Below are 25,605 nucleotides of genomic sequence, written 5' to 3'. Positions count from 1 at the left end.
CGCTAGGCTGGGGCCGCGCGGGGCGGGCGGCGCCGTGTCCGCCGAGGGCCGCCGCGGGGCGGGAGCGCGGGGCAGCCGCTGGGAAGGGGCGCAGGATCCTGCCTGCAGCTGGTCTCGCCGCCTCTCTCCCGAGCTTGGGTTCGTGCGGAAACCCTCGCGTTCTCCACCTTCTCTCACCTCGCGGCCGCCTCTGCGAGTTCAGTGGGATTTGCCTGCCTTTGGGGGAGTGACGCTGACGAGAGCCATTTCCTCCGTGCTTGCAGGAAGGAGCCATGGCTCTAGACGGGATAAGGATGCCAGATGGCTGCTATGCGGATGGGACGTGGGAATTGAGCGTTCATGTGACGGACCTGAACCGCGATGTCACCCTAAGAGTGACCGGGGAGGTGCACATTGGAGGGGTGATGCTCAAGTTGGTGGAAAAACTCGGTGAGTAGCATTCCGGCCGCGTCAAATTAACGACTACCCAGGCTGGGCGCGGGGTTGGGCGGGTGACTTAAGGCGGGAGGACGGGTGGATTTTGGAAATCTTGCTTGGCATCCCGCAAATACTTTTTAAAAAAATGTAAGCTCTCTCAGTATTTAAGCAAATAGACCTTTTTCCCTTTGAATCTTGTTTTGTATTGTTACTCTGAAATTTTCATAATTTGGTGATTCCAGCCTCCCGATTAATACGCTCAACTGCGTAGTAAACGGAGAAGATTCCTTAATTCTTTACACTTAGCGATTTCACATTAAAAGAAATGAAAGAGTGCGCAAGTGAATGTTGAGAGGGTTATATTACAGGGTTTGTGGTTGTCAATTACTTATCTTCAGTGTACCTGGACGTTGGTGACGTTTGGTATTGAGGATGATGCAAAATCTATTTAAGAATAAATTCTGGAAAGTGTGCAACTTCTGGCGCTGATGTGAAGGTCTTGTAGCTGTACTACTACGTGATGGAGTATATCAAAATGTTGCAGTCATCCACTCTTACAAGGGGTAGGGCAGTGTTTGACTACCTATAGTAGTCCGTGCTTTAAGTGTTATTTCCCGCGTTCGATTTTATATGAATAACAAGCTGGTGAAAGAATTTTGTTTTAAAAAGCAGACATTATTGAACTTAGTCGAGATTGACATATTTGCGTAGGTACAAATATATTGATTTTAAAGTGTTGATTGATTTAAAACTGACTCAGTCTTAAATAATAGGGTATCCAACAATGTGAAGTGTAAGAAAATTTTTCAGTACACATTTGTGATGGATGAAACCATTTTCAGCTGGAAGAATCAACTAAAATGATTTAATAGATGCTTTTATTACAAGAGAAATGCTTGAAGGACTGTTTCTGAGCTTTAATGTGCCGTTTGTTTGTAATACAGGTTCTGAAAAGTGGAAATGCATGGCATTATCTTTTTAGGCTTTGTGTGTGTGTGTCTTTAAAACACAGCATTCCTTCTTCTGGCCATTCTGGAAAAGTAGAGAAGTGGTTATGTATCAGGAAATGTATTTCTTACCAAGGGATTAGTGTATACCTACCACATAAACTTACCAAAATAGTGCTCCAATGTAATTTGCAGTGTAAGACAGCATTCATTTAGATGGGCCTTCTTTGGATTCCTGCAGGAAGTTTAATTATTGAAGGACAATAAAGAAGCTCCTTGCAGGGTAGCCTCCTCCTTAGGACTGTGCATTGTTTGGTTCTCTGAGACAAAACCCAGGACAGAGCCCCCCCTGGGTGGCCCTTTGAAAATGAGATTTTGCTGTGTGTTTATCCACTTAACTGTTGGTTAGCATTGTTCTTATCTGATTAATCAATCACTGTGCAGAATATTTCTGAACCTTTCTTGTTCAGCACTAGTGAGGGGTTACATTTAAGGAAGAAAATTTCAAATATAATTGTTTGTATTTCCTTTGTTTTCAAAGGAAGCAAGCATTTTCTTCAGATATTGCTTTATATATGATAAATGGGCCTTATTAATACTCTGGTTTCAATAAGAGATATTTCTTATTGTGAAAAAGGACCTGTTGAAGGTGACTGAGATAACTTGTAGTTCTTGAAAGCCAGGCTTTATCTAATGAATAAATAATGACTTCTATATTTATATTGCATTGATTAGAGCTGTTTATTACAGAATCACAGGCATAAATAGAAATACAGAGAAGAAACTATTTTTAGACAGAACTGATGTTAATTTGCAGTGATTATAATTTTAATCTTTTAATGTTGATGCATTTTAAATATTTTATGCAGTGAAAAGAAGCCCAGCAAGGTAGGAGATGTTGTGTACGTGAAAGCCTTACATCTTTCTTGAACTGAGCCAATACTGATCCTCTTAGGTTTTGACTTTCAAATAGAAAGTGTTTTTCAGCTTAATTCTGACTCTCCTGTTTGGGAAAAAGTAAGGCTAAATGATTTTTTGCTCCTGGTTTTAGGATTAGATACTTTGAATGGCAAGCTATTTTGTTACCTATTGGCAAATAAATAGAGGAGAAATTCAGGACAGCATTTAAAATTTACAAACCAGTCTAATCAGATTAGAAAAGAACTTTATAATGCTTCAGAGTTGCCTAAAACTGGAATGGCCTGCCTTCTGAAGCCCTAAGTTGTGTTACTGAAGGTATTAAAGGGCAGACTGGATGGTTACTTGTCAATGAAGTAGATCAGAGCAGCTTGCCGAGTGTAGATAAGAGGTGGAGGTCATGGTAGCGATGAGACAGGGTGTCATGTTGGAGGGGATTGCAGAGCAGGGATGGACAGTTAGCAGGACCAGGGTGCTCTGGTCTCAGAACACTTACGGTGCTGCAGAACAGCCCTCACCTACGTTTTCAAACTCCGGATGCGTGTTTGATACCCTTCTTATTCTTATCAGAGTGTGTATGAATACCAAAGCATTATGTTTTAAGGCTGTCTTCCATATAATGAGCGATAGCAATTATTTCTCTGGGATGGATAGAGTCCATGCTGACTCCTTCCCTCAACATTGTGTTAAAATTTTGTGTGTATGTGCACATGTGAAATTTTCTGGGAAGAGGCTTCTTAGCTTTCATTAGATTCACAAAGAGGTCTGTGATCAAGAAAAGGGTTATGATACAACACTAAGGTTTGGCCCTTGAAGGTCAGGCTTATTTTGAAGGTACAGTGTTCATCCCAGACTTAGGCACTTTAATTAAGCAAGCTGTAAAAGTAAGTAATGGTTCCTTAGAATGTCAACAACATTTTTGTATTTAGTTAGAATTTTATAAAGAACTTGTGTGCTTCTTCAGCTAAGGTCATTCAACCATGATTCTTAGATTTATGACTCATTCAAAGATCTGAACGATCCCTTTTAAATTTTAGTACACAACACATTTGTCATTCTGCACTAACCTTTTACAAGAAAATAAAGAGTATACCATGAAAAGGTGGGCTTTAGGGAATTATATCCTGATGTCACAGAAACTTTTTGCATCTGTGACTTTAGGTTGCTACTAGACAAATAATTTCGACCTCATTCTGAAAATGAAAAGTTACTTCACTTTATTTAAAAAAAAATCCAGATTAGAAACTTTAAATAGAATTTTTAAAATTTATTGTACTTTTTGTTAAAAAGTTTTGAAAGCTTATAGTTGTTTTTTTTTGGGGGGGGGGGCGCACCAGGCGGCATGTGGGATCTAGTTCCCTGACCAGGGATGGAACCCGCGCCCCCTACAGTGGAAGCACGGCATCTTAACCACTGGATCTCTAGGGAAGTCCCTAGTTTGTTTTTTTTAAGAAAAGAGTTAAAATATAAGACATCAGCGTTAAGGATTATAAAAATAAGACATCAGAGGATAAAATTATAAAATAATTGTATTCAAAAACAAATGTTGTAAGGAAGAGGCCCAATTTTATGGGATTCCCTGACGTTCCTCTGGAGATCATTGAGAATTATTAAAACTGTTCTACTCCATAGGATTCAGAGGTTAGTACGTGTTGAGGATTCAAAATGCCAGAGAGATGCTTTGTTTCACTGCATTTTAGTATCACTTTATAAAAATTGTCTTTTTAGGATTGTGTACAATTAGATCTTTAATTTTCTAGAAAAATTTATGGTAGTTAGAAAGTAAGGAATTTATTATAACATGGAACTTAGTGAATGGAAATCTCCAGCCAACAGCTCTGTGAGGTTGGAGGGAGGAATAGGCTGTGTGATTTCTAAGTTTCTTCTAACTCTGATTCTATGGGTAGGAAGAATGTAGAAGTTGGGTTAAATCAGATTAAATGATAATCCAGAGGAAAAAATGTAAATTGGCAAACTCAGGAGCACCTAAAAAAATATATGGAGTTGACTTAGAAAATTTGAGGAATATGTTTCTGGATGTAGCCTTTGGAAAGAAGTCATCCTTGCTTTAAAGTGTGTCATGTTCTTGCTATAATAATGAAATAGAGTACATTTGCATTGGAGTTGCATGTTAGGATTGAGTTAAACTGTGAATTTAGCACACGTGATGACCGCCCCCCGCCAAAAAAAAGATTTTGTTTCAGATGACCTTAAAAATCCCTTAAAGTCATCATGAAGTATGGTTTCCATACATTCATTTCACAGGAGTGCAAAATAGCTAGTTTTTCCTTCAGAAACTCCAAAGATAAATTTCTTTAGTTGAGCACCAGATGAAGAAATTGGCTTGCATTAGGGGCTTTGTTACACAAAAATACTTTGAATACTAGGATCAGAGCTTGGCAAGATGCACACAGGGAGAGACACATATGTTACTGGACAGCTCCCTTATACTCCTGCTTAGTGCTCCTTGGGGAAGGTATGCTTATTTTGTGGAATGGTGCTGTGCTGTTGAAATATTCAGTTTTTCCCCCTGAGAGCTTATGGTTGAATTCATGGAAGTAAAATGTCTACATGATGCAGCCTCACTGCATTTGTAGTGAAATATATTAAGGTAAAAATAAATTTGAAAATCTTTTGGAGTGGGGTGGGAGAAACACCTAATGGTGAAATCATATATATTAGAGTGAGGAAAATTTTAGTTAAATATGTACTGTCTTATGAGTGTTTAGAGTATTGTTAATGATCCACAGGAGCTGGACATTGAATTTTATGTTTCTCAGCACATCTTAAGCTCCTTAAAATAAAGGGCAGTATGTAAATTTTACTGAAATTCTCATAGCACCTAATAAAGTATAAGCTATTCCTTGGATACATTATGTGTGGTTTGCTCCCGTGTTTTATACACAGTTTTTAAAAGATCAACAAATACTGTTTGATTCCAACTAGAGTTAACTTATTTATTGAGGCACTAGAAAGAATATATCTTTTTTATTCAGTTTCTTAGAAAAGATCTTGTCGGAAACGTCTGTTAGCTATTGAAGAAAATTGAAAGAAAATTTAAAGTTTTGCTTTTTACCTTCAACTAATTATTTTTTGAAATTTCAAACTTATAAGTTCAAGAATAATAACTGTGAACACTATAATCTTCATCTAGACCATCAGTTAACATTTTGTCATTTGATTTCTCTGTACACGTAAACACATACACATTTTTTGGGAACCATTTGAGGTAGTTGCACACATCATAACCCTTCATCCCTAAGTACTTAAAATATGTATCACCTAAGAACAAGGACTTTCTCTTAGGTATTACATTACAGTTAATCAAATTCAGGAAATGTAACATTGATTCAGTACTAACATGTCTAACATGTTCAATACTAATTGTCTGACATGCATCCGTATTTCAGATTTGCCAGTTGTTCCAGTATTGGCCTTCGTCTTTTCCATCCAGGATTTCATTCTACATTTAACTGTCACTAAATTGACCTCTTTACTTAGTTTCCTTTAATATACACAATGGCTACCAAGTTTGGAACCATAGGAGAATATGTAATATGTGGTCTATTAATATTACATTAAGATACATGTAAAGCAATTGTACCTGTTTTCAGACTTCCTAGCCACCCTATGGAACAGTTCCTTAGCTTTTTTTTTTTTTTCCGGTACGCGGGCCTCTCACTGTTGTGGCCTCTCCTGTTGTGGCGCACAGGCTCCAGACGCGCAGGCTCAGTGGCCATGGCTCACGGGCCCAGCCGCTCTGCGGCATGTGGGATCTTCCCGGACCGGGGCACGAACCCACATCCCCTGCAAAGGCAGGCGGACTCTCAACCACTGCGCCACCAGGGAAGCCCTAGAATGATATTTTTATAGGTTCTTTTTCATACACTTTTATCTTTAAAGTTCAATTTTCTTCTTAGCTTTCTATCGGATAAGGTATAGATAATAGTTTTAGGCATCATTGGGTATAGATTTCCCATAGTGTGGGTTGTCTTTAGACTGTAGTAAATGTTAATGCATCCATAGAATAATAAACAGTATTCTGGCTCTGCCACATACTGGTTTGTGTGATCACTGGACAGCTAATCCAATCTGCTGAGTGGGTTTTGACATCTGTAAAATGCAAATTTAAGAAAACTTTCTCTCATAGGTCTTGGTGGGAAAAGAGACTACATGTGAAAATGCATTACATGGACTCTTTGTGCTATACAAATGAGAGTGGCATTGAAAGTCCCTGAATACCCTGAACTGGGGGTGGGGATCAGGGAGGGACTCGTTTTGAAAGGAGTTAAGATATAATCTAGACTGTTTAATGGGTTCTAGCTTTAATCGTGGAGAACTGTGCTCCTCAGAAGGAGCCTAGTTTGGGACTGCTTTGTGCTCTCACCCCCTAAACAACAAGGAAAATAGCTCTCATTCCGCTCTTCCGCTCACTTCCAAACACACCTGCCCCTGTAATGTAGCAAAGAGCTATTTAACTACTGTTTCCGTGAGATTTCTGAAATGGAATGGACCAACAAGTGGACGATGGTATTCCAGAGATTTGAAAAATTTATAACCACGAAGGCCTCAGTAGTATGTGTTTTATTCACTTATAACAAAGGAATGATACAAAATTGTGTCTTGGCATATGAAAACATTAATCCCATTTAGAAACTAATGAAAGTGGTTTAAGACAAAAGCTAACATAGTCAGTTTTTTTTTTTTTTTTGCGGTACGCGGGCCTCTCACTGTTGTGGCTTCTCCCGTTGGCGGAGCACAGGCTCTGGACGGGCAGGCTCAGTGGCCGTGGCTCATGGGCCCAGCCGCTCCGCGGCATGTGGGATCTTCCCGGACCGGGGCACAAACCCATGTCCCCTGAATCGGCAGGCGGACTCTCAACCACTGCACCACCAGGGAAGCCCCATATTCAGTATTTTTATTTAAATAATTATATTACTGAAATAAAAATTAATAATGCTGATGCCACTGTACATTACAAAATGGTATATGCCCAGTGTGAGGTAAACAAATATTCTAAAAGAATATTATAAAATAATTTTTTAAATGAGATGTGACATTCTACACTTGGGTTTGTGGTTACAAATTCATATCCAGTATAATTCATTTGTAACAAAATTTTGCATAATTATTGCATGTTTTGCTTGTTAATTTTTTCTTAATGTCAAACTTACTGAGGTATAATTTACATATAGTAAAATTCATACTTTTTAGTATAATGTGCTGAGTTTTGACAAACCCATGCAGTCATGTAAAACAATCACAATCAAGATATAGAACTTTCAGGGCTTCCCTGGTGGCGCAGTGGTTGAGAGTCCGCCTGCCGATGCAGGGGACGCGGGTTCGTGCCCCGGACTGGGAGGATCCCACATGCCGCGGAGCGGCTGGGCCCGTGAGCCATGGCCGCTGGGCCTGCGCGTCCAGAGCCTGTGCCCCGCGGCGGGAGGGGCCGCAGCGGTGAGAGGCCCGCATACCGCAAAAAAAAAAAAAAAAAAGATATAGAACTTTCACAACACTACAAAAAATGTCTTTGTGTTCCTTTATAATCAGCCCATCCCCTCAACCCCAGCTTCTAAAAACCACTGAATGCCTTTTCTAGAATGTCATATAAATGGAACCACGTAGCTTTGAGGGTGGTTTCTTTTGCTTAGTATAATACATTTTATTTTATTTAAAAAATATTTTTAGCATAATACATTTTAGATTTGTGCGTATCAGTAGTTTTTTGTTGTTGTTGTTGAGTTGTAGTTCATTGTATGGATGTGTGCCACAGTTTATCCATCTACCACTTGTTTCCAGTGTTTCCAGTCTACCAGTGTTGTTTCCAGTTTGGGGAGATTATGAATTGGGCTGTTGTAAACATTTCCATGAATGTGTATTTTCATTTCTCTTGGATAACTACCAAGGAGAGGGATTGGTGGGTAGTATCCTAAGTATATGCTTAAATTTAGTTTTTGAATTTTATTATATTTTATTTTTTTCTTAAATTTTTTAGGAAACTGCCAAGCTTTTCCAAAGTGACCGCATCATTTTGCATGCCTATCAGCATGGTGTAAGAATTGAAAAAAATTTTCTTGAGAGTTCCAGTTGCTCTCAGTCCTCCCTTAGCACTTGGTATTTGTCAGGTGTTTTTGTTTTTATTTTTGTTTAGTCAGTCTAATAAAGTATGTAGTGGTATCTCATTATGATTTTAATTCACATTTCCCTAATGACTAACGATGGGAAGCTTTTCACATGCTTATATGTCATCTGTATATCTTAGTGAACAGTCTTCATATCTTTCGCCTATTTTTTTAAATTGTGGTGTTTGTTTTCTTACTGAGTTTTAAGAGTTCTTTATTCTAGATACAAGTACTTTATCAGGTATGTGTTTTGCAGTATTTCCTCCCAGTCTGTGGCTTGTCTTTTTATTTTCTTAACAGTATCTTTCAAAGAGCAAAATTTAGAGGAAGTCCATTTTATCAAGTTTTTTCTTTTCTGGATTGAACTTTTAAAAAATTGTCTCATGCAAGGAAATTGGCCTAGGCAAGGTCTCAGAGATTTTGTCCTGTAAGTTGTATAGCTTCTGTCTATTTGTATGTTAATAAGGAGGAATATGTGAGGTACAGTAGTGATAATGTATTAGAAAGGAAATAATTGCATCATATCAATTTAAAATAATGTAATTACAACTTTAATTTGGCAGAATCTGAGGTGTAAAATAATAGTCCAATGAAAACTGATTTACCATCGATCTACTAGAAAAGTTAGATTTTTTAGAACTTTAGTCATAAAAATAGATCTATAGTAAAGCATCATTGAATAATAAACGTTTTAGGGTTTAATGTTATAGAAAGAATTAAGTCTGGATTCCAATCCTGACCATCCTGACCATCCCACTTAATAGCTGTGTGATTTAAAAAAATTTTTAAGTCAGGGTTTTCATGTTAAGGATCTCAGTTTCCTTATTTGTACAGTATAGATGAACACAGAATACGCTTTCATTTATGTTTGTTCCCTTACCTTTGTAATGTTATTAGAGTTCTTTGAAAATTTTTCAAATATGATCTCTCTAAACTAGAAGATAAGCTAAAACAGTACTGTTGTGTATAAAGGGTCATTATTCGAATCCTGGTCTACCTTCCTTCATTGAGAATACTACACTATTTATTCATAGTGACTCAGAGTTACGTGGTAAAATGTTTTGAAAATTTATTTTCTGATATTTTCTCTCAGTTTCAATAATTTTGCTTCTAAGTGAATCAGTGTTCTTAAGAGAAGAAGATAAGCAATAAATCATTGAAATGTGGAGTTTACATTTCAGTTTCCTTTCCTTTCACGGTTCAGTTTTCAGACTCGATTATCTACTATTTAGTTGTATAAGGACCATCCAGTTTCAGTGTATCCTTGGGCAACCCTTATACAGTTTTCAAGGTTATGGAGCCGATAACCTTCGGCCCAGAGGAGGTGACATTTGCTTTGGAATCTGTAGTGAATCTTTTCTGAGATATTTACCAATCTTATATTATGCTGTAACTAAAAACTACATTAAGTATTTTAAAGATCAATTGTGATGTTAAAGCATCAGTGTATTGATGGTTTTGATATCTTTTCTTAATGGAACGCTCAAGGTTATGAATAAAACACCAATCAAGTGCCAGCATTATTTATTGTAGATGAAGATGTCTGTTGGATAAGTGCCTCCCGGCTTATTGTTCCTTAATGCAGCTCCTGAATTTCATAACCTTTGAAATTAAAAATAACTTGAAGAAAGCAAACAATTGCTGTATCATTTTAAGGTTTTATGCAAGGTGTTGGTTGATGAAATCTGTTGCTGTGATAGAATGCCCTTGTTGTGGACCATAGACTGTGGGAGGGCCTCCTGACTGTGTCACAGTCCTGACTTTACCATATTCTAGCTGTGCAGCTCTGTGACCTACCTGTCTGTGCCTCTGCTTGCTCATCTGTAAAATGGGAATAATAATAGTATCTTTATCCTAAGATTATTATAAGGATTCAGTTAGTTAATATATATGAAGTGTTTTAGAATAGCCTTTGTAAATGTAGCTATGTTGGTGATGAAATGTAGCTGTGTAAAATGTTCCCTTTTACTGAGCTGGAGAAATAATATTTTATAAAAGATTGAGAAAGTTTCATTTATAAAGGTAAGCCAAATAGTACTGATTTATCCTCTATCATATTAGGAATGCATTTTAACTTTATTATGCTAACTTGCATCACTATGGGTAATATTTTTAAAAAGTATAACATGTTTCAGAAGCAGTAGATTTTACGCTTCAATATGTACAAAATTATAGATAAACTATGCTTAAATGGAGGGTATTTCCAATAAATTTAATATTCTGGTTTAGGCAAGTGCCTTCTTTAAAAGGTGAACTTTGTTAGTGTTTAAGAACTTAAGTCTAAGACATGCCACTTTGAGTTATATATGACCTTGGCATGTTATTTTAACCTCTCCTGATTATTAGTCTCATTTAACCTTAACCTTAGTTTACTTCCCCGTTTATTGGAGTTACTCAGTTAACCGACTGAGTATGGTGTTAAAAGTATTAACGGAATCCCTGGTAATAAGTAGACTGCCTATATTAAGAGCTCAAAAAAATGTTATCCTCAGTTGTCCTTCAAATACTATGTAAACCTAAAACATAAATTTGAACTGTGGATTGAAGTAGGCTAATTCATTTTCATTGTATTTATGTAGTACTTAACCAGAAACCCCTTCTTATTTTCTTGCTGTTGGAAGTTTTGTTTAATGGTTCTGAACTCTGAATATATTCCCCGAAGCCACACTGCCTTGGGTTTAAATACTGGCTTCACTCCCTATAAGCTTTGTGACCTTGTGTCAAGTTATTTAGCATTGCTGTGACTTAGTTTCCTTACAAGTAAAATGGAGATAATGGTATACTTACCTCATAGGGTTGTTGTGAAGATTAAATGAATACCTATGTGTAAAGCACACAGTGGCACATAGTAAGTTCTGTTAGAGTAACTGGTGTTATTTTATTGAGGGTCCTAATGGACCTCTGGGATATCTCACTATTAAATACCTTACCTTATGAGTTTGGGGAATAAATGCCTTAAAGAACTTAGACTAGGAAAGAGGGGCTTTAGAGCAAGAGGAGACATTCACATGTAAATATTCCTACCTAAAGTCTGTACACTCATATTCTGTTTTCAGTAGGTTAGAGAGGTTTATAACATGAGACTTTTGTGGGGATTAAAGAGGTACATGAACTTGACCTCATCAGTAGTAGCAGCAAGCAAAACATTTATGGAGGGCCAACCATTATATTAGGTAATGGGACATCGTCCCCACTCAAAACGTGAGCAGCTTTCTAGTACCAAAATGGAAACAGAAGATTGCTTTGAGTTGACAGTCTGGTTGTGAAGTGCCAAATAAGTGGTACAGGAAGGTGGTGGAGATTTAGAAGCATGAACAGAGACTGGCTTTATTTAAAGAGGGCCAGGGTGAAAAGTTAGGAAGAAAGGCATTCTGGATTGAGGATTGCGGTGTTTATGGTGTTCTGGAGACTAGCTTAGAGAAGTAGAAGATAATAATTATAGAGAGGAAAGATATAGTTAAGTAAGTGAGGAAATGATATTCTGTTCTATTCTTCCTTCACGCACCCACTTAATGTTTTAAATGAGAACCTGCTGAATGCTGGATACCATACTATGAATGAGAGAGACAGGAAGTGAACAAAATTAGCTTCTTCCTTACACTCATTCAACTTGTAGTCTTAGGGGCAAGACAGTCTTTAAATAAGTAATTGCTATAATGTGATGAGTGTTAGGATAATTGAAATAGTTCTGAGAGTATGTACTGGGGAATCTGACCTAGTCAATGGGGAAGGGTTTCTGGAGGAAATTACTTTTAAAACGAGGGCTGACGGTGGAGTAGGAATTAGCCAGAAGAGTGACAGAGGATCTTAGCATGGGGGCATGGGATAAAAGAACAGCAGGTTGGGAGAAGATGAGAAGTCCCAGCATGAGAGCATGGGAACAAGGGAAGGCTGCCATTTGAGGAACTGAAAGAAGTCTAATGATGATGGAGGAATGGTCCTGGGGAACCCGTGACTTGACAGGCTTAAGAAATAAGCAAGTGCTTGAAGTGCGTTGTAAACCAGGTTTAAAACACTTGTACTAAGAGCTGTGAGATACCAATAATAGATTTTAAATTGGAAGAGACATTAGATCTTTACAAATTTGGAGTTCATCATGTACATATGTGTCAGTAACATAAGATACAAGCAGTATTAAGCCTCTTGGATTCCAAGAAATATTTTTTCAGTAGTCTGCACTCCAGTCCTGTATTAGAATTTGTTTCTGAGATAAATTTTAAATGTCAAAGCCAATAAAATATTCTTAAGTTACTTCTTTTTTGAACTATAGAGTAGCTAGTGCCTTTGACCAACTTTAAAAGACAAATCCAGTTATATTACCTCTGTGAGTCAAATACTAACTGATACATTCAGCCTTGATGTTAACTCTCTTAGAATTTGTTACATGTTGACATTGCATGGACTCTGAGTCCAGTCTTCTAGGAACTAAGTCAAGTTGAACAAAATTAGTAGTAAGCCGCTGGATTGGATAGAAAGTTACCCACCCTCTGGAAATGAATAATTGACATGACTTCTCTTTGTGCGCACTCTGTAATTGCATGCATGTATGTCATCTGGTAAAGCTCCTCAACTACTTTGAGTTAGTATATTTTATAATAGGAAATAATTGATATTGAAATTGATAAATATTATTTTGGGTTTTTGAGTAACTTCAGAAGGCCATTTGTAAACTTAGTTGATTTTGTTTTGTTTTGATGGGTGAATTCCTAATTTTTAATCAAGTTAGCTATGTCAAAGAAACATCAGTGAGTCACTTTTTAATCAGGAGTTTAGTTTCTAAATGTTTTTGAAAACTGGGTGATGCTTCTGCTTTAGCCAGTCATTGAAGTCTTAATGTAAACCAATAATTTTCTTAAGCTAAAATTGAATGGGGTACTTTAATTGAAATAATTTGGCAATTTGAATGATATGTAAAGTTTGAAGCAGTTTACTGCTTATGCTAACAGATGAAAAACATTTTTTTAAAGAAAAGGACATATCATATTTTTGGAAACCGTCAGTATTTTGCACAGTTTCAGTATGCACATGTTTCAGTTATCATGGTTTAGTTAACACCAGTTATCCAACAACATGGTTCACATTTTAGTTACCACCATACTTTGAGTAATTGCATAAAGTACCAACTTTGCTTCTAGCTCTTCAGTCTACAATTCACTGTGTCAGTAACATGTGTATCATGATCAGTGACCAGTCATATCACATATTTCAGTCTGTCCATGATTGGTTACTATATATTTGTGTTCATGCATAAGACAGCATACGTAGTTGTGTTGCTTCTTTTTCTCCCACTGATAAACTCATGAGATTTTTTTTAATGGATAACTGAAAGAGGGAATTGGCCAACAAAGGTAAATGTTCAGCAGAAAAATCCAAAAAGTGGTGATGCCAGAACTGAAATTTGAATCAAGCATAAATGGAGTTATAGAAGAAACAGCTCACCATGGGAATGCGGGTGCTGTTGCCATTTGAGAGACTCTAGATATACAGCCAGAGGAATTTAGTGAAGGCAAACGTATTGACATAAATGAGATTAAGTGGTACGACAAAAAAGACAAAGATGTCTCAGAGGAAGTGACACCAGCAAAAAACTGCATATCAAAAGAACTCTCGGAGATATAGCATGGCATTGAAAGTACGCAGAATAAAATGTTGGAAATTGATCCAAACCTAGAAAGAGTATGATAATTTTCCAGGGCATAGACAAGTAGTATTTAAACTATTCTTGGGGACTTCCCTGGTGGTCCAGTGGGTAAGACTCCACGCTCCCGATGCAGGGGGCCCGGGTTCGATCCCTGATCGGCAAACTAGATCCCACATGCATGCCTCAACTAAGAGTCCACATGCCGCAACTAAGAAGTCTGCATGCTGCAACTAAAGATCCCTCATGCAGCAAGACCTGGTGCAGCGAAAATAAATAAATGAATAAAACTACTCTTGGTAAGTTTTTACAACGAAGTGTAACACTTCTCAATATTTCTAATGTTTTAAATTACAGTAAATACCAGTTTTATTGTTTTTTCATTTGCCTGTATACACTTAAGAGTTTACACATTGCCTGCATATTACAAATATTTATTGGTTTAATTCCATGTGCCAGGCCCTGGGCTCTGCCTTTTAAAAAATTTATTTATTTTACTTATTTATTTTCGGCTATGTTGGGTCTTCATTGCTGCACACGGGCTTTCTCTAGTTGCGGCGAACGGGTCCTACTCTTCCTTGCGGTGCACGTGTTTCTCATTGCGGTGGCTTCTCTTGTTGTGGAGCATGGGCTCTAGGCACACATGGGCTTCAGTAGTTGTGGCATGAGGGCTCAGTAGTTGTGGCGCACGGGTTTAGTTGCTCTGCGGCATGTGGGATCTTCCTGGACCAGGGATCGAACCCGTGTCTCCTGCATTGGCAGGTGGATTCTTAACCACTGCACCACCAGGAAAGTCCCTGGGCTCTGCCTTTGAGGTACAAGATAAATAAGATCAAAGACCCATAATCGAGTGGAAGAAGGTAGTTACATAAAATCAATTATAATGAAGTGTGGTATATTATTCAGAGTGCTAAGATGTACGTAACTGCTTTAACAGGAGGGTCCGTGAAGGCTTGGAGATGGTAATATTTGGTTTTTGTGTAGGATTTTGTCAGCTTGATGAGGGGAGGAAGAGAAAGGTATCCAATCAAGGACGCACAAAACATCAAGTTGTTTCACAAACTGGGCCAGAGCATGAGCTGTACCTGGGGATAGCCAAGCAGTGTGGGGCACAGATGGTTAAGGTTTGTGTAACCTGCTAAGAGGTGATAAAACACTTCAGCAACAGAAGGACCTGTAAAGTTACGTAGAGAAGTAAAATGATCAAATTTGCATTTTAAAAGATAACTCAGATAGTTTTGTAAAAAATGGGATTATAGTAGTTCAGACAAGAGATGCTGAGGACTTAAGCTAAAGCAGTGTAATAAAAAGAAAGGAAGGGACAAATTTAACAGCTGCTTGAGAGGTAAATTCCATAGTACTTGGATAGAAAGAAAAACTGAGGAAGAAACTAGACCTTGGAGAGAGAGATTCAATTTTAAAGATTTAAAGATTAGGTTAATATAATTACTATTTATATGATCTTGGTGTAGTCTCCCTTAATTTGTTGAATGGACGGGGTGAGTAGGGGACAGTTACTGAATTCTGGAATATTTACGTGCGTCATTGCTAGTGTTTCCTTTTTTCATTTTATTGATTAACAAAAGTGTATGTCAGCTGAGTGAGCTCTGGGACTTTTTTAAAGCAGTCTGTTTCTGCTTTTCATAGCTGTGGAAAATCAGGAATATACTTCTTTCTAGTATACTAATAATCCTATTATAGTAACTGATTCAGTCATAGATAGCCTTGTAATAATGTAGTATAGAATACACCGCTGCGAATCTGTTGGGGATTATTCCTCTAGAATGAAGCGTAGTCTGGAAGGGAGGGTTACTCTTCTAAGATTAAAAATAATTGAGGAATTTACTTCTGGTCTCTGTAGAACAGTCTTAAAGAAGGGAGGAATGACTTGGAAGTTATTTCAATTATTTTTAGATGATAGAGTATTCATTTTATAATATAATTCTAGTTTCTAATGTAAAATCAAAATGGTTAATTACATTATTTTTCTAAATTGTGTCTTTGCAGTTGATACCTGTTTGTGTTCTTCACTTATTTTGAACTCAGTTTAATTTTGCATAGTACTATACTCATTCTTCAAATAGTAAAATAGCCACTAACCATAACCTTTTTGAGTTTTATTGTCTGTAGCTGCCATTGTTAAATCAGTTAAAGACATGCATAATATAAATATTCCTTCACACTTGGTGTTTTGAGAGTGAACTGATGACTCACTTTGTAGTGTTGGCCGGTTCTAGGAAGGACCTCTTGAAACTAACCCTCACTTGAATCACAGTTTCCATGGCCTAGTCCTTAATTATCTGGTGTAATCCTTATCTTTCTTAGGATATATCTTGAATTGATTAGCTTCTTGGTGTATGGAGGGGACTGGGGTCCATTATATATAAATAAATTGACATTCCAAAGTATGGATGGTATTGGAACAGAGAAATGGAGTGGTTTGAGTGACTATTTCCCTGTAGCTCTTTGAGACCCTAATGAACTAGCAGTCTTACAGGAAATAGGTATTTAGGAGTGAGGAAGAGGACAGATTGGACATCTGTAGGGAGGTAAAGAAATTATTAAATAAAGTGGAAATACCAGGTCTCTGTGTGCCTGGGAGACAGAGTTTGTTAACCTTGGGCAGAGCTGAGCGAACATAAATTTAGTCTGTGAGCCCATTTTCTCATGCTGACTCTTCAGTTGAGATGTCAGTTAGATACCTATTAGAACTGGATTCTGATCTTTCTGCCACTGTCTGCGTCCCTCACTTGGACTGTAAGTGACTCTTTGATAGGAGTTCTTACGAAACTAATTATATATTCCCATGGCCTAGTTTAGTGTCTGGCACATGGTAGGTCCCTGGAAAATGTTTATTGATTCATTTATTGGTTGTGTACCTGAAGAGCAACACTTTGTCCATTTTGCCTGTTTCCTTTTTTGAAGGTCTGAGTGATTAAAAACAAGAACACGAGGGCACATCCTAAAAACAAGGGAGCAGTATCCTCAGCTGCCTCACCTCTGAAATTAAAAGGAGTTTGGGAGGAGAGAGACCTAAAAGAGTGAGAGTGAGGAGTTCTTAAGAACAAAAGATGATGTGATCGAAAAGCGAAATTAATATTTAATGTCCTTTACATTTCAATAAACATTAGGGATAACATTATAGAGATAATTTTTTAAACTTACTTAAGCATTAATTTTACTTGTAGACCTTGTCTTTACACATTATTGGCAATAACATTTCATTAGAAACATCAGAATAGTTGTATGTTTCAGGAATTAGAGAGGAAAGCAGAAGGTAAAGCGCTTCTGTTTTTAGGAGCTTTAGTAGAGGAAAGAAACCTTGGCTTAAGACAACAAATTGTAGCTGGGAAAGAGGAAGGAGGCCAGTTAATTCCTGGAGTTTATGGAAGGATGACGAGGGAGTAGCCAAGTGCCCTACTTTAGCAGGAAGCCCTTGTCTCCCTCACAACTTAACCAGCAACGCTGTCTTTCTTCCTCTCCATCCAACCCACAGTTTTCAGGTGCAACTTAGCAGTTTTCCTTACATCTCTAGTTGAACATCAGCCATATATTCTGCAAAAGCCTTATGATATCAGTTTAGTGTAATATTGCTAGTAGTATACTTGGGACTATTTCAGATTTGAGTAACAGTCTGATTTGGAACCTATTTATAATGTTTCTTTGTGGCAAATCTAAATTCTAAGACTTAAAGGAACTTTGGAACATAATCATTTCATATAGGAGGGATTGTCTTGAGCCAAAAGAAGATGTGAGAGAGAAGAGGAGAAAATCACTCCCCTGCTTAAAATCGATTTCTAGACCCACACCCAGAGTGGTTTGGGCTGAGTCCAGGCATTACTCTATTTGAAAAGTTGCTCAGATAATTCTAATGCCAAACAAGCTGAAAAACACTGCTCTAGTGGCTTCTCTCACACACATAATAAAAGCTAAACGACTTTATAATATACAAGGCTTCTGCCGAGCTCTCTGATGCTTCACCTCCTCAATTCTAGTCATATTGGCCTTCTTCAAAGATGCTGGAACTTTGTTCTTCTCATCACTGTATCTCTAGCACTAGAATAGTGCCTTCTGGCACATAGTAAATGTTCAGTAGATATTTGTGGAATTAATGAATATTTTATAGATGCTGTTTGTTCTTGTTCTGTAGTAGTGATTATCTTATAATTAATGCTGATTAGGTTGCTGGTATTTTGAGTCTTCAAGAATGCTACCAAAAATTATACTATTTGAACATATGTTACAGGCTCCCATAGTCCAACCATTCCATCTTCTAACACTGACTACTTCTTTTGCTGTCAGAATGCCTGCTTTTCTCTGTTTTTGTCTCTTGGCATGTGCCCTATCAACACTTCAGATCTTTTCTGGTGTCCTGTTTTCTGCTTTTATTTGGGGTAATTTTTCTTTCCTATATTGTTACTTATCTACTATTTTCTGTGGGTAAAAAAGACTGATTTTACAGGTGTCGCCAGTCAGTAAAAGATTTTCTCTCTTTCTGTGGGTAAACAAACTATTCATAGGTTTCTAGTACACAATCTTTGGATTATATGTCCTTGTCAATGTTTATTCTTATTGGATGCAGGGGTGCCGTTCCTTTGGTGTAAAAAACCCGAGGTGGAATTGATGGGGAGGGTTAAATTTTTAAAGAGGAAGATCACGGGAAGTACCTGTTTCTGAGGTCAGCGTTTGAAGCCTAATTGATGCAAAGTTGAGATTTTATTGCATCCGGCCCTACAAAGTCTTTCTGTAAAAAGTCCACGTAGTAAATATTTCAGCCTTGGTGAGTTAACTGCTTGAGTGTAGGGTGGCCAGCCCATGCGTGGCAGCTGGGGAAATGCTGGGAATTGAGTGGCCCTAGGAGCAACCCTCAACCAAGGAATTGGATAGATGCCCCAGCTTTCTCTTTCCTTAGGGGAATAATTCTAAGTCATGTTCTATGTAATTCCTCGGAGGATATCTCACAGGACTGAACTCCAGTTATCCACAGAAGTTAATGAATCCTTAATAGACTTTTCTCCCTCTGTTTTGCTTTTCCTAATCCCCTCAGGTATGCTTCCTGGGGTCCCCCCACCCCCACCCCAAATAAGCTACTTGTGTCAAAGTTCTTATTTCAGGATTGTCTTTTGATTTAAGTCAAAGGGAACCCAAATGACTTAAGTCAGTATTTACAAAACTATTATTATTAGCGGTGTACAGCTTTTTCCTCTCTTCTCCCCCCACTGGAAATATATGTTGTAGCTTCCTTAATGGTTGATATTGGGAGCAGAAGTGAATGGATTGAGATATGAGGAAGAAAGTATTAGATACCTACCTACAATTAATTCAGTTCAGCTCAGCCTTGCTCTGCTTGGTTACTATCATTCTTTACAAATTATCTTTTTCTGCCTTGGGTTCTTTATTCCTGAAGAAAAAAGTAAACCATCTGTAATGTGTGTGACATTTACCTCATAGTATATGAAAAGGTCCCAACCTTGGTTGTGCTCTTATGAGCTAGATCAGATTTGTTGTTTCTAAAAGTTAGTTGATAAATTCTGTGCTGGAAAATAATTTAAGATGCAGGGTACTATATACATTGTGTCACAACTAAGTAAGTAGTTGTAAAATATGTATTTCTGCAGCCAAACTTCAAATAACATAATTGACTGGGCTTTCCCAAAACAAATATTGAAATTTCAAAATGGCAATATAATCACAAGTAATTACAGTTCTCCCATTAAAGTACTTACTAATTAAAATATTTTTTAAAAATGGCTGGGGGAATTGAAAGTCTTTTTCCCACCTGTGATGTGTTTCTTCCATAATGAGAAGTTAATTATATCAAGTAAATTTCACCATTATAGAAAGTGTTTCTAGGCTCATAATCAGTGTGGTGGTTTGATTTTTTACTCTGAAGCTTTCTGGTAGACAGGTGCTAAAAAAGACATTTCAGGTTAGTGTATACTTTTAAATTTATCTTCTTAAAATTGAACGATTCTTTTTAAAACTGTATTAAGATGAACTTTATATCAGAATCATGATAATATTTTTCATTTTTATTTTCTTCCCCTGGAAAGCTTTGTTTGGCTAATACTGTTTTTTTTAAAAAAAATATCCTGTCCCCCTTTTTTGGTTCTTAGTTTATCATATAATTGATCCAAAAAGTCTTTACTTTTATTGCTACTTTAAGAACTCGCTAAAGTTGGCTTTTATTTGCAAGTTTATTGTTACGATCTGCTATATCTGGGGGTAGCCAAATCTTGTGTAAATTATACTCTTTATTTGGTATAAATTTATTTTCATTTAATTTAATTGCATAAGGATGTTAAAGAGTATAAGAGATATTAATGTTTTCTCTTGTACCGAAATATATTGGGGGAAAAAAGTTGGACAGTGTGACTTATAAGTTACTTTTCTTGGAATGTATTTGGGTGTGTGGTTGGGAGTGTAGTTTTTATGTTTTTGTTTTCTCTTAATAAGTTATTAAGTGTTACTCGTGGATGTTTTCTTTTCCAGTCTCTTCTTTACCTAGGATGTTGGGTTTTGTTCACTTTGGTTCCATCTTACTTTTCACCACTGATTAACCTCAGCATGCCTCTGCAGCCTCATATATCTCAGCCTTCTCACCTATTTTATCATCAGAATATTGTCCATTCCTGGAGGCTGGGCTCAGAATCCACCAACTCCGCCTCATCATTAATCCTTCTGATTCTAGTCCCCAGGGTTCTCTTTGTTCTCGGAATGCCTACAGAGAGTACTTACTCTCTTCCTCATTGTGTGTCCCCCTTAAGCATTACTAGGTTACCCTGTGTATTCTGCCTCAGCTCCCTTCTATACTAGTTTTCAAGGGCAGAATGTTTTCTCAGCTATTTAGTATTTCTTTTGTACCTATCACATAACAGGCACTTAGTATTTAATTAGTTGATCATATTAAATACCCAGTTATTTAGTTTTCTGCTTATGATCTCTCTCAAGGTGATCTTGATGATTTTTAGAAGTGTTTTGTTTGTTTGTTTAACAGATGTAAAAAAAGATTGGTCTGACCACGCTCTGTGGTGGGAAAAGAAGAGAACTTGGCTCCTCAAGACACATTGGACCTTGGACAAGTATGGCGTTCAGGCAGATGCTAAGCTTCAGTTCACCCCCCAGCACAAGCTGCTCCGCCTGCAACTTCCCAACATGAAGTATGTGAAGGTGAAAGTGAATTTCTCTGACAGAGTCTTCAAAGCTGTTTCTGACATCTGTAAGACTTTTAGTAAGTATTAGATAAATTCATGAAATTATGAGTTGCGTGATATGTATATGACTGATGACTGACATTGAGTTTATCTCAAGGAGTAAGGATTGGGGTGAGCTATCTGTGTTTGTGTATTTGTGAAAATATTACTTTGTTCTTTAAAGTTTTTATATTACTTTAAGGTAAAGAAATGTTAAGGTAGAACAGGAGGTGTCTAGTATTTCCCTATTAGAAATATATATTATTATTTAATACCTCATTCTGATGACTTTATTTTCATGGGAAGGAGAAGAGAACAGGCAGTTATTTGCAGAGTGATGTAGCTTTTGTAGTATTTCCTTCAACGTAAGTCAATATTCAGTTTTAGTGATTCAGGCAGATTGTGTTCCTTCCTTGAAGGCCTGACACAGCTCCTAAGGAAATGACCGTGAGTGCTGTCGTCCTTAACCAGTCTACAATTTGAAAACTCTTGTAGCAGTTCTGTTTATGTTTTTTGAAATGAGATGTAGATTACTTTTGGCTGACCCAATTCTGTCACATGACAGGAAGTATTCAACCCTCAGAAAATGTGAACCATTGTCATTACCATTAGTACATAACTCCATTGTACCATAGATTTGGGGGAGATACAGGACGTTACTGTGTTGTTCTAATGACTCAAATTACGAGGTTTTTTTTAATGTTTAATGGAATTTCTAAGACAAAAATTAAAATACAGAAAAATATAAAGAATTATGTAACACTTACCTAAATCCTATTATCTAGAATTAATAGCTGATATTTTATCATTTTGCTAAACTATTTTTTAAGTCAAAATAATAGAGGTAAAGTTCTTGATACATATTCTCCTCCAGTCTCCCTTCACAGAGCAACTACTGCATAAGGTTAATATGTATCTTTCCAGTACTTTTGAAAGTATGTAAACATCCATACATGTATCCACATCTGTGAGTGTGTATATCCAAAAACAAAATGTTCCTGCAGTTATCCTCCCAGACCGGGGCACGAACCCGTGTCCCCTGCATCAGCAGGCGGACTCTCAACCACTGCGCCACCAGGGAAGCCCCAGGTATCTTCTTAATGCCGTTTTGCACGAGTGTGGAGGAATTTCTCTTTTGTGTTTGTGTAGAAGTAGAAAGTAGAATTGCTGTGTTTTAAGTGTACACATAATTCATTTCAGATACCGTCAAATTGCTCTCCCAAGTGGTTATACCAGTTTACATTCCAACCGTCAGTGTGTGAAAACCCATTGCCTCAAGTTGTCACTAACACTTGAATGTTGTCAGTTTTTAGTGTTTGCTTCTCTGAGTGAAAAAATACAGTATTTCATTTTAGTTTATAAAGATAACTATGTTTTTATGTCTTTACTGGCCATTTCAGTTTCTTTATTGAATTGCCTGTTTATATCATTTATCAGTTTTTTTAATAAACTTTTTTTACAGCAGTTTTAGGTTCACAGCAAAATTAAGCAGAAAGTACAGAGTGTTCCCATTTACCCTCATTCCCACACATACAACCTCCCCACTATCAAGACCCCACACCAGACTGGGACATTTGTTGTAATGATAAACCTTCATTGATACATCATTATCATCCAGACTCCATGGTTTACATTAGCGTTTACTCTTGGTGTTGTACAGTCTGCAGCTTTGGACAAATGTATAATGACATATCCATCATTGTAATATCATACAGAATAGTTTCACTGCCCTGAAAATCTGTACTCTGCCTTTTCATCCCTCCCCTACCAACCCCTGGCAATTGTTAATCTGTTTACTGTCTCCATAGTTTTGCCTTTTACAGAATGTCATACAATTGGAATCATACAATACGTAGCTTTTCAGATTGGTGTCTTTTGCTTAGTAATGTACATTTAAGTTTCCTTCATGTCTTTTCGTAGCTTGGTGACTCATTTTTTTAAGCGCTGAATAATATCCCATTGTCTGGATGTGCCACAGTTTATTTTCCACACCTAATGACAGATATCTTGGTTATTTCCAAGTTTTGCAATTATAAATAAAGCTGCTGTAAACATTCATGTACCGGTTTTTTTTTTGTGAACATGTGTTTTTTACTCCTTTGGGTAAATACTAAGGAGTATGATTGTTGGATCATATGGTAAGAATATGCTTAGTTTTGTAGGAAACCGCTAAATTGTCTTCCAAAGTAGCTATACCATTTTGCATTCACATTCAGCAGTGAATGAGAATTCCTGTTGCTCTTGAATTCTCACCAGCATTTGGTGTTGTCAGTGTTCTGGACTGTGGCCATTCTTATAGATGTATAGTGGTATATCATTGTTTTAATTTTGCATTTCCGTGATGTGAAACATCTTTTCATACGCTCATTTGCCATCTGTACATCTTCTTTGGTGAGGTATCTGTTAAAGTCTGTGGCCTATTTTTCAGTCAAGTTTTTGTTTTTTTACTGTTGAGTTTTAATAGTTCTTTGTATATTTTGGGTAACAGTCCTTTATCAGATATGTCTTGCAAATATTTTATCCCAGTCAGTGGCTTATCTTTTCATTATCTTTGGCAGTTTCTTTCACAGAACAGAAATTTTTAATTTTTATAAAGTCTGGCTTATCAGTTATTTCTTTCATGGATCGTGCCTTTGTTATCATATCTAAAAAGTCATCACCAAACCCAAGGTCATCTAGAGTTTTTTCTATGTTATCTTTTAAGGCTTTTACAGTTTACATTTAGGTCTGTGATCCATTTTGAGTTCATTTTTGTGAAGGGTGTGTGGTCTGGGTCTAGATTCATTTTTTTGCATGTGGATGTCCAGTTGTTATAGCACTGTTTATTGAAAAGTTATCTTTTCTCTATCGTGTTGCCTTTGCTGCTTTGTCAAAGACCAGTTGACTATATTTATATGTCGCTTGCTGGGCTCTATATTCTTTTTCATTGATCTGTTTGCTGTCCTTTTGCCCATACCACCTTGTCTTGATTACTGGAGCTTTTTACAGTAAGGATTGAAGTCAGGTAGCATCAATCCTCCAAATTTGCTCTTCTCCTTCAATATTGTGTTGGGTATCCTGGGTCTCTTGCCTTTCCATATAAACTTTAGAATTAGTTTGTCAGTATCCATAAAATAACTTGCTGAGATTTTGTTTGGGATTGCATTGAATCTATAGATCAAGCTGAGAAGAACTGACATCTTGACAGATCAAGTCTTCCTGACCATGAACATGGAATGTCTCTCCCCTTATTTCTTTCTTTAATTTCTTTCATCACAGTTTTGTAGTTCTCCTTATATAGATCCTGTGCATATTTTGTCATATTTATATGTAAGTATTTTACTTTTTGGTGCTAATGTAAATAGTATTGTGTTTTACATTTCAAATTCCACATGCTCACTGCTGGAAAGCAATTTACTTTTTTTTTTGCAGTACGCGGGCCTCTCACTGTTGTGGCCTCTCCCATTGCGGAGCACAGGCTCTGGACGCGCAGGCTCAGCGGCCATGGCTCACGGGCCCAGCCGCTCCGCGGCATGTGGGATCTTCCCAGACTGGGGCATGAACCCGTGTCCCCTGCATTGACAGGCGGACTCTCAACCACTGTGCCACCAGGGAAGCCCACAATTTACTTTTGTATATTAACCTTGTGTCCTTTACCTTGCTATAATTGTTTATTTGTTTCTGGAGTTTTTGTCACTTCTTTTAGATTTTCTGTAGAGATGATCATGTTATCTGTGAACAAAGACAGATTTCTTCCTTCCCAATCTGTACACTTTTTATTTCCTTTTCTTGTCTTATTGTATAAGCTAGGGCTTCCAGTACAATATTGAAAAGCAGTGTTATGAGAGGACATCCTTGCCTTGTTCCTGTTATAGTGGGAAAGCTTCTAGTTTCTCATCATTATGTATGTTGTTAGCTGAAGGTTTTTTGTAGATACTCTTTATCAAGTTGAGGAAGTGTTCCCCAGCCACGGATTGAACTTGGACCGCAGCAGTGAAAGCGCTGAATCCTAACCACTAGACCACCAGGGAGATCATAACAAGCCACACAGCACAGCCAAAAAGAAAAAACTTGAGGAAGTGTTCCCCTCTATTTTAGTTTACTGTGTTTTATCATGAATAAGTGTTGGATTTTGTCATGCTTTTTTTTTAACACCTATTGATACGGTCATGTGATTTTTCCTCTTCAGCCTTTTGATGTGATGGGTTATATTGATTTTTGGATGTTGAACCAGCCTCGCATACTTGGCATAAATCCCACTTGGTCATGGTGTATAATTCTATTTATACATTGTTGGATTCGATTTGCTAATAGTTTATTAAAGATTTTGCATTTATGTTCATTAGAGATATTGGTCTGTAGTTTTCTTTTCTTGCAATGGCTTTGTTTGA

General features: G+C 37.2%; 1 protein-coding gene across 1 annotated transcript in view; it reads left to right on the top strand.

The window, feature by feature from the left end:
• The first annotated feature begins 96 nt into the window (after window positions 1-96).
• FERMT2 (FERM domain containing kindlin 2) overlaps window positions 97-25,605 on the top strand; it is a 71,103-nt gene continuing 45,594 nt past the window's right edge. The window contains exons 1-2 of the mRNA XM_024734794.1: window positions 97-429; window positions 21,040-21,273. Of these exons, the coding sequence (XP_024590562.1) occupies window positions 273-429; window positions 21,040-21,273 (391 nt within the window). The 5' untranslated portion in view covers window positions 97-272. The remainder of the gene's footprint in view (window positions 430-21,039; window positions 21,274-25,605) is intronic.

The sequence above is a fragment of the Neophocaena asiaeorientalis genome, unplaced genomic scaffold (assembly GCF_003031525.2).
Source record: "Neophocaena asiaeorientalis asiaeorientalis breed wild unplaced genomic scaffold, Neophocaena_asiaeorientalis_V1.1 scaffold547, whole genome shotgun sequence".
NCBI classification, from domain to species: Eukaryota; Metazoa; Chordata; class Mammalia; order Artiodactyla; family Phocoenidae; genus Neophocaena; species Neophocaena asiaeorientalis.
The sequence above is the reverse complement of the archived record's forward strand: the minus strand, read 5'-3'. Positions and strand labels throughout refer to the sequence as shown.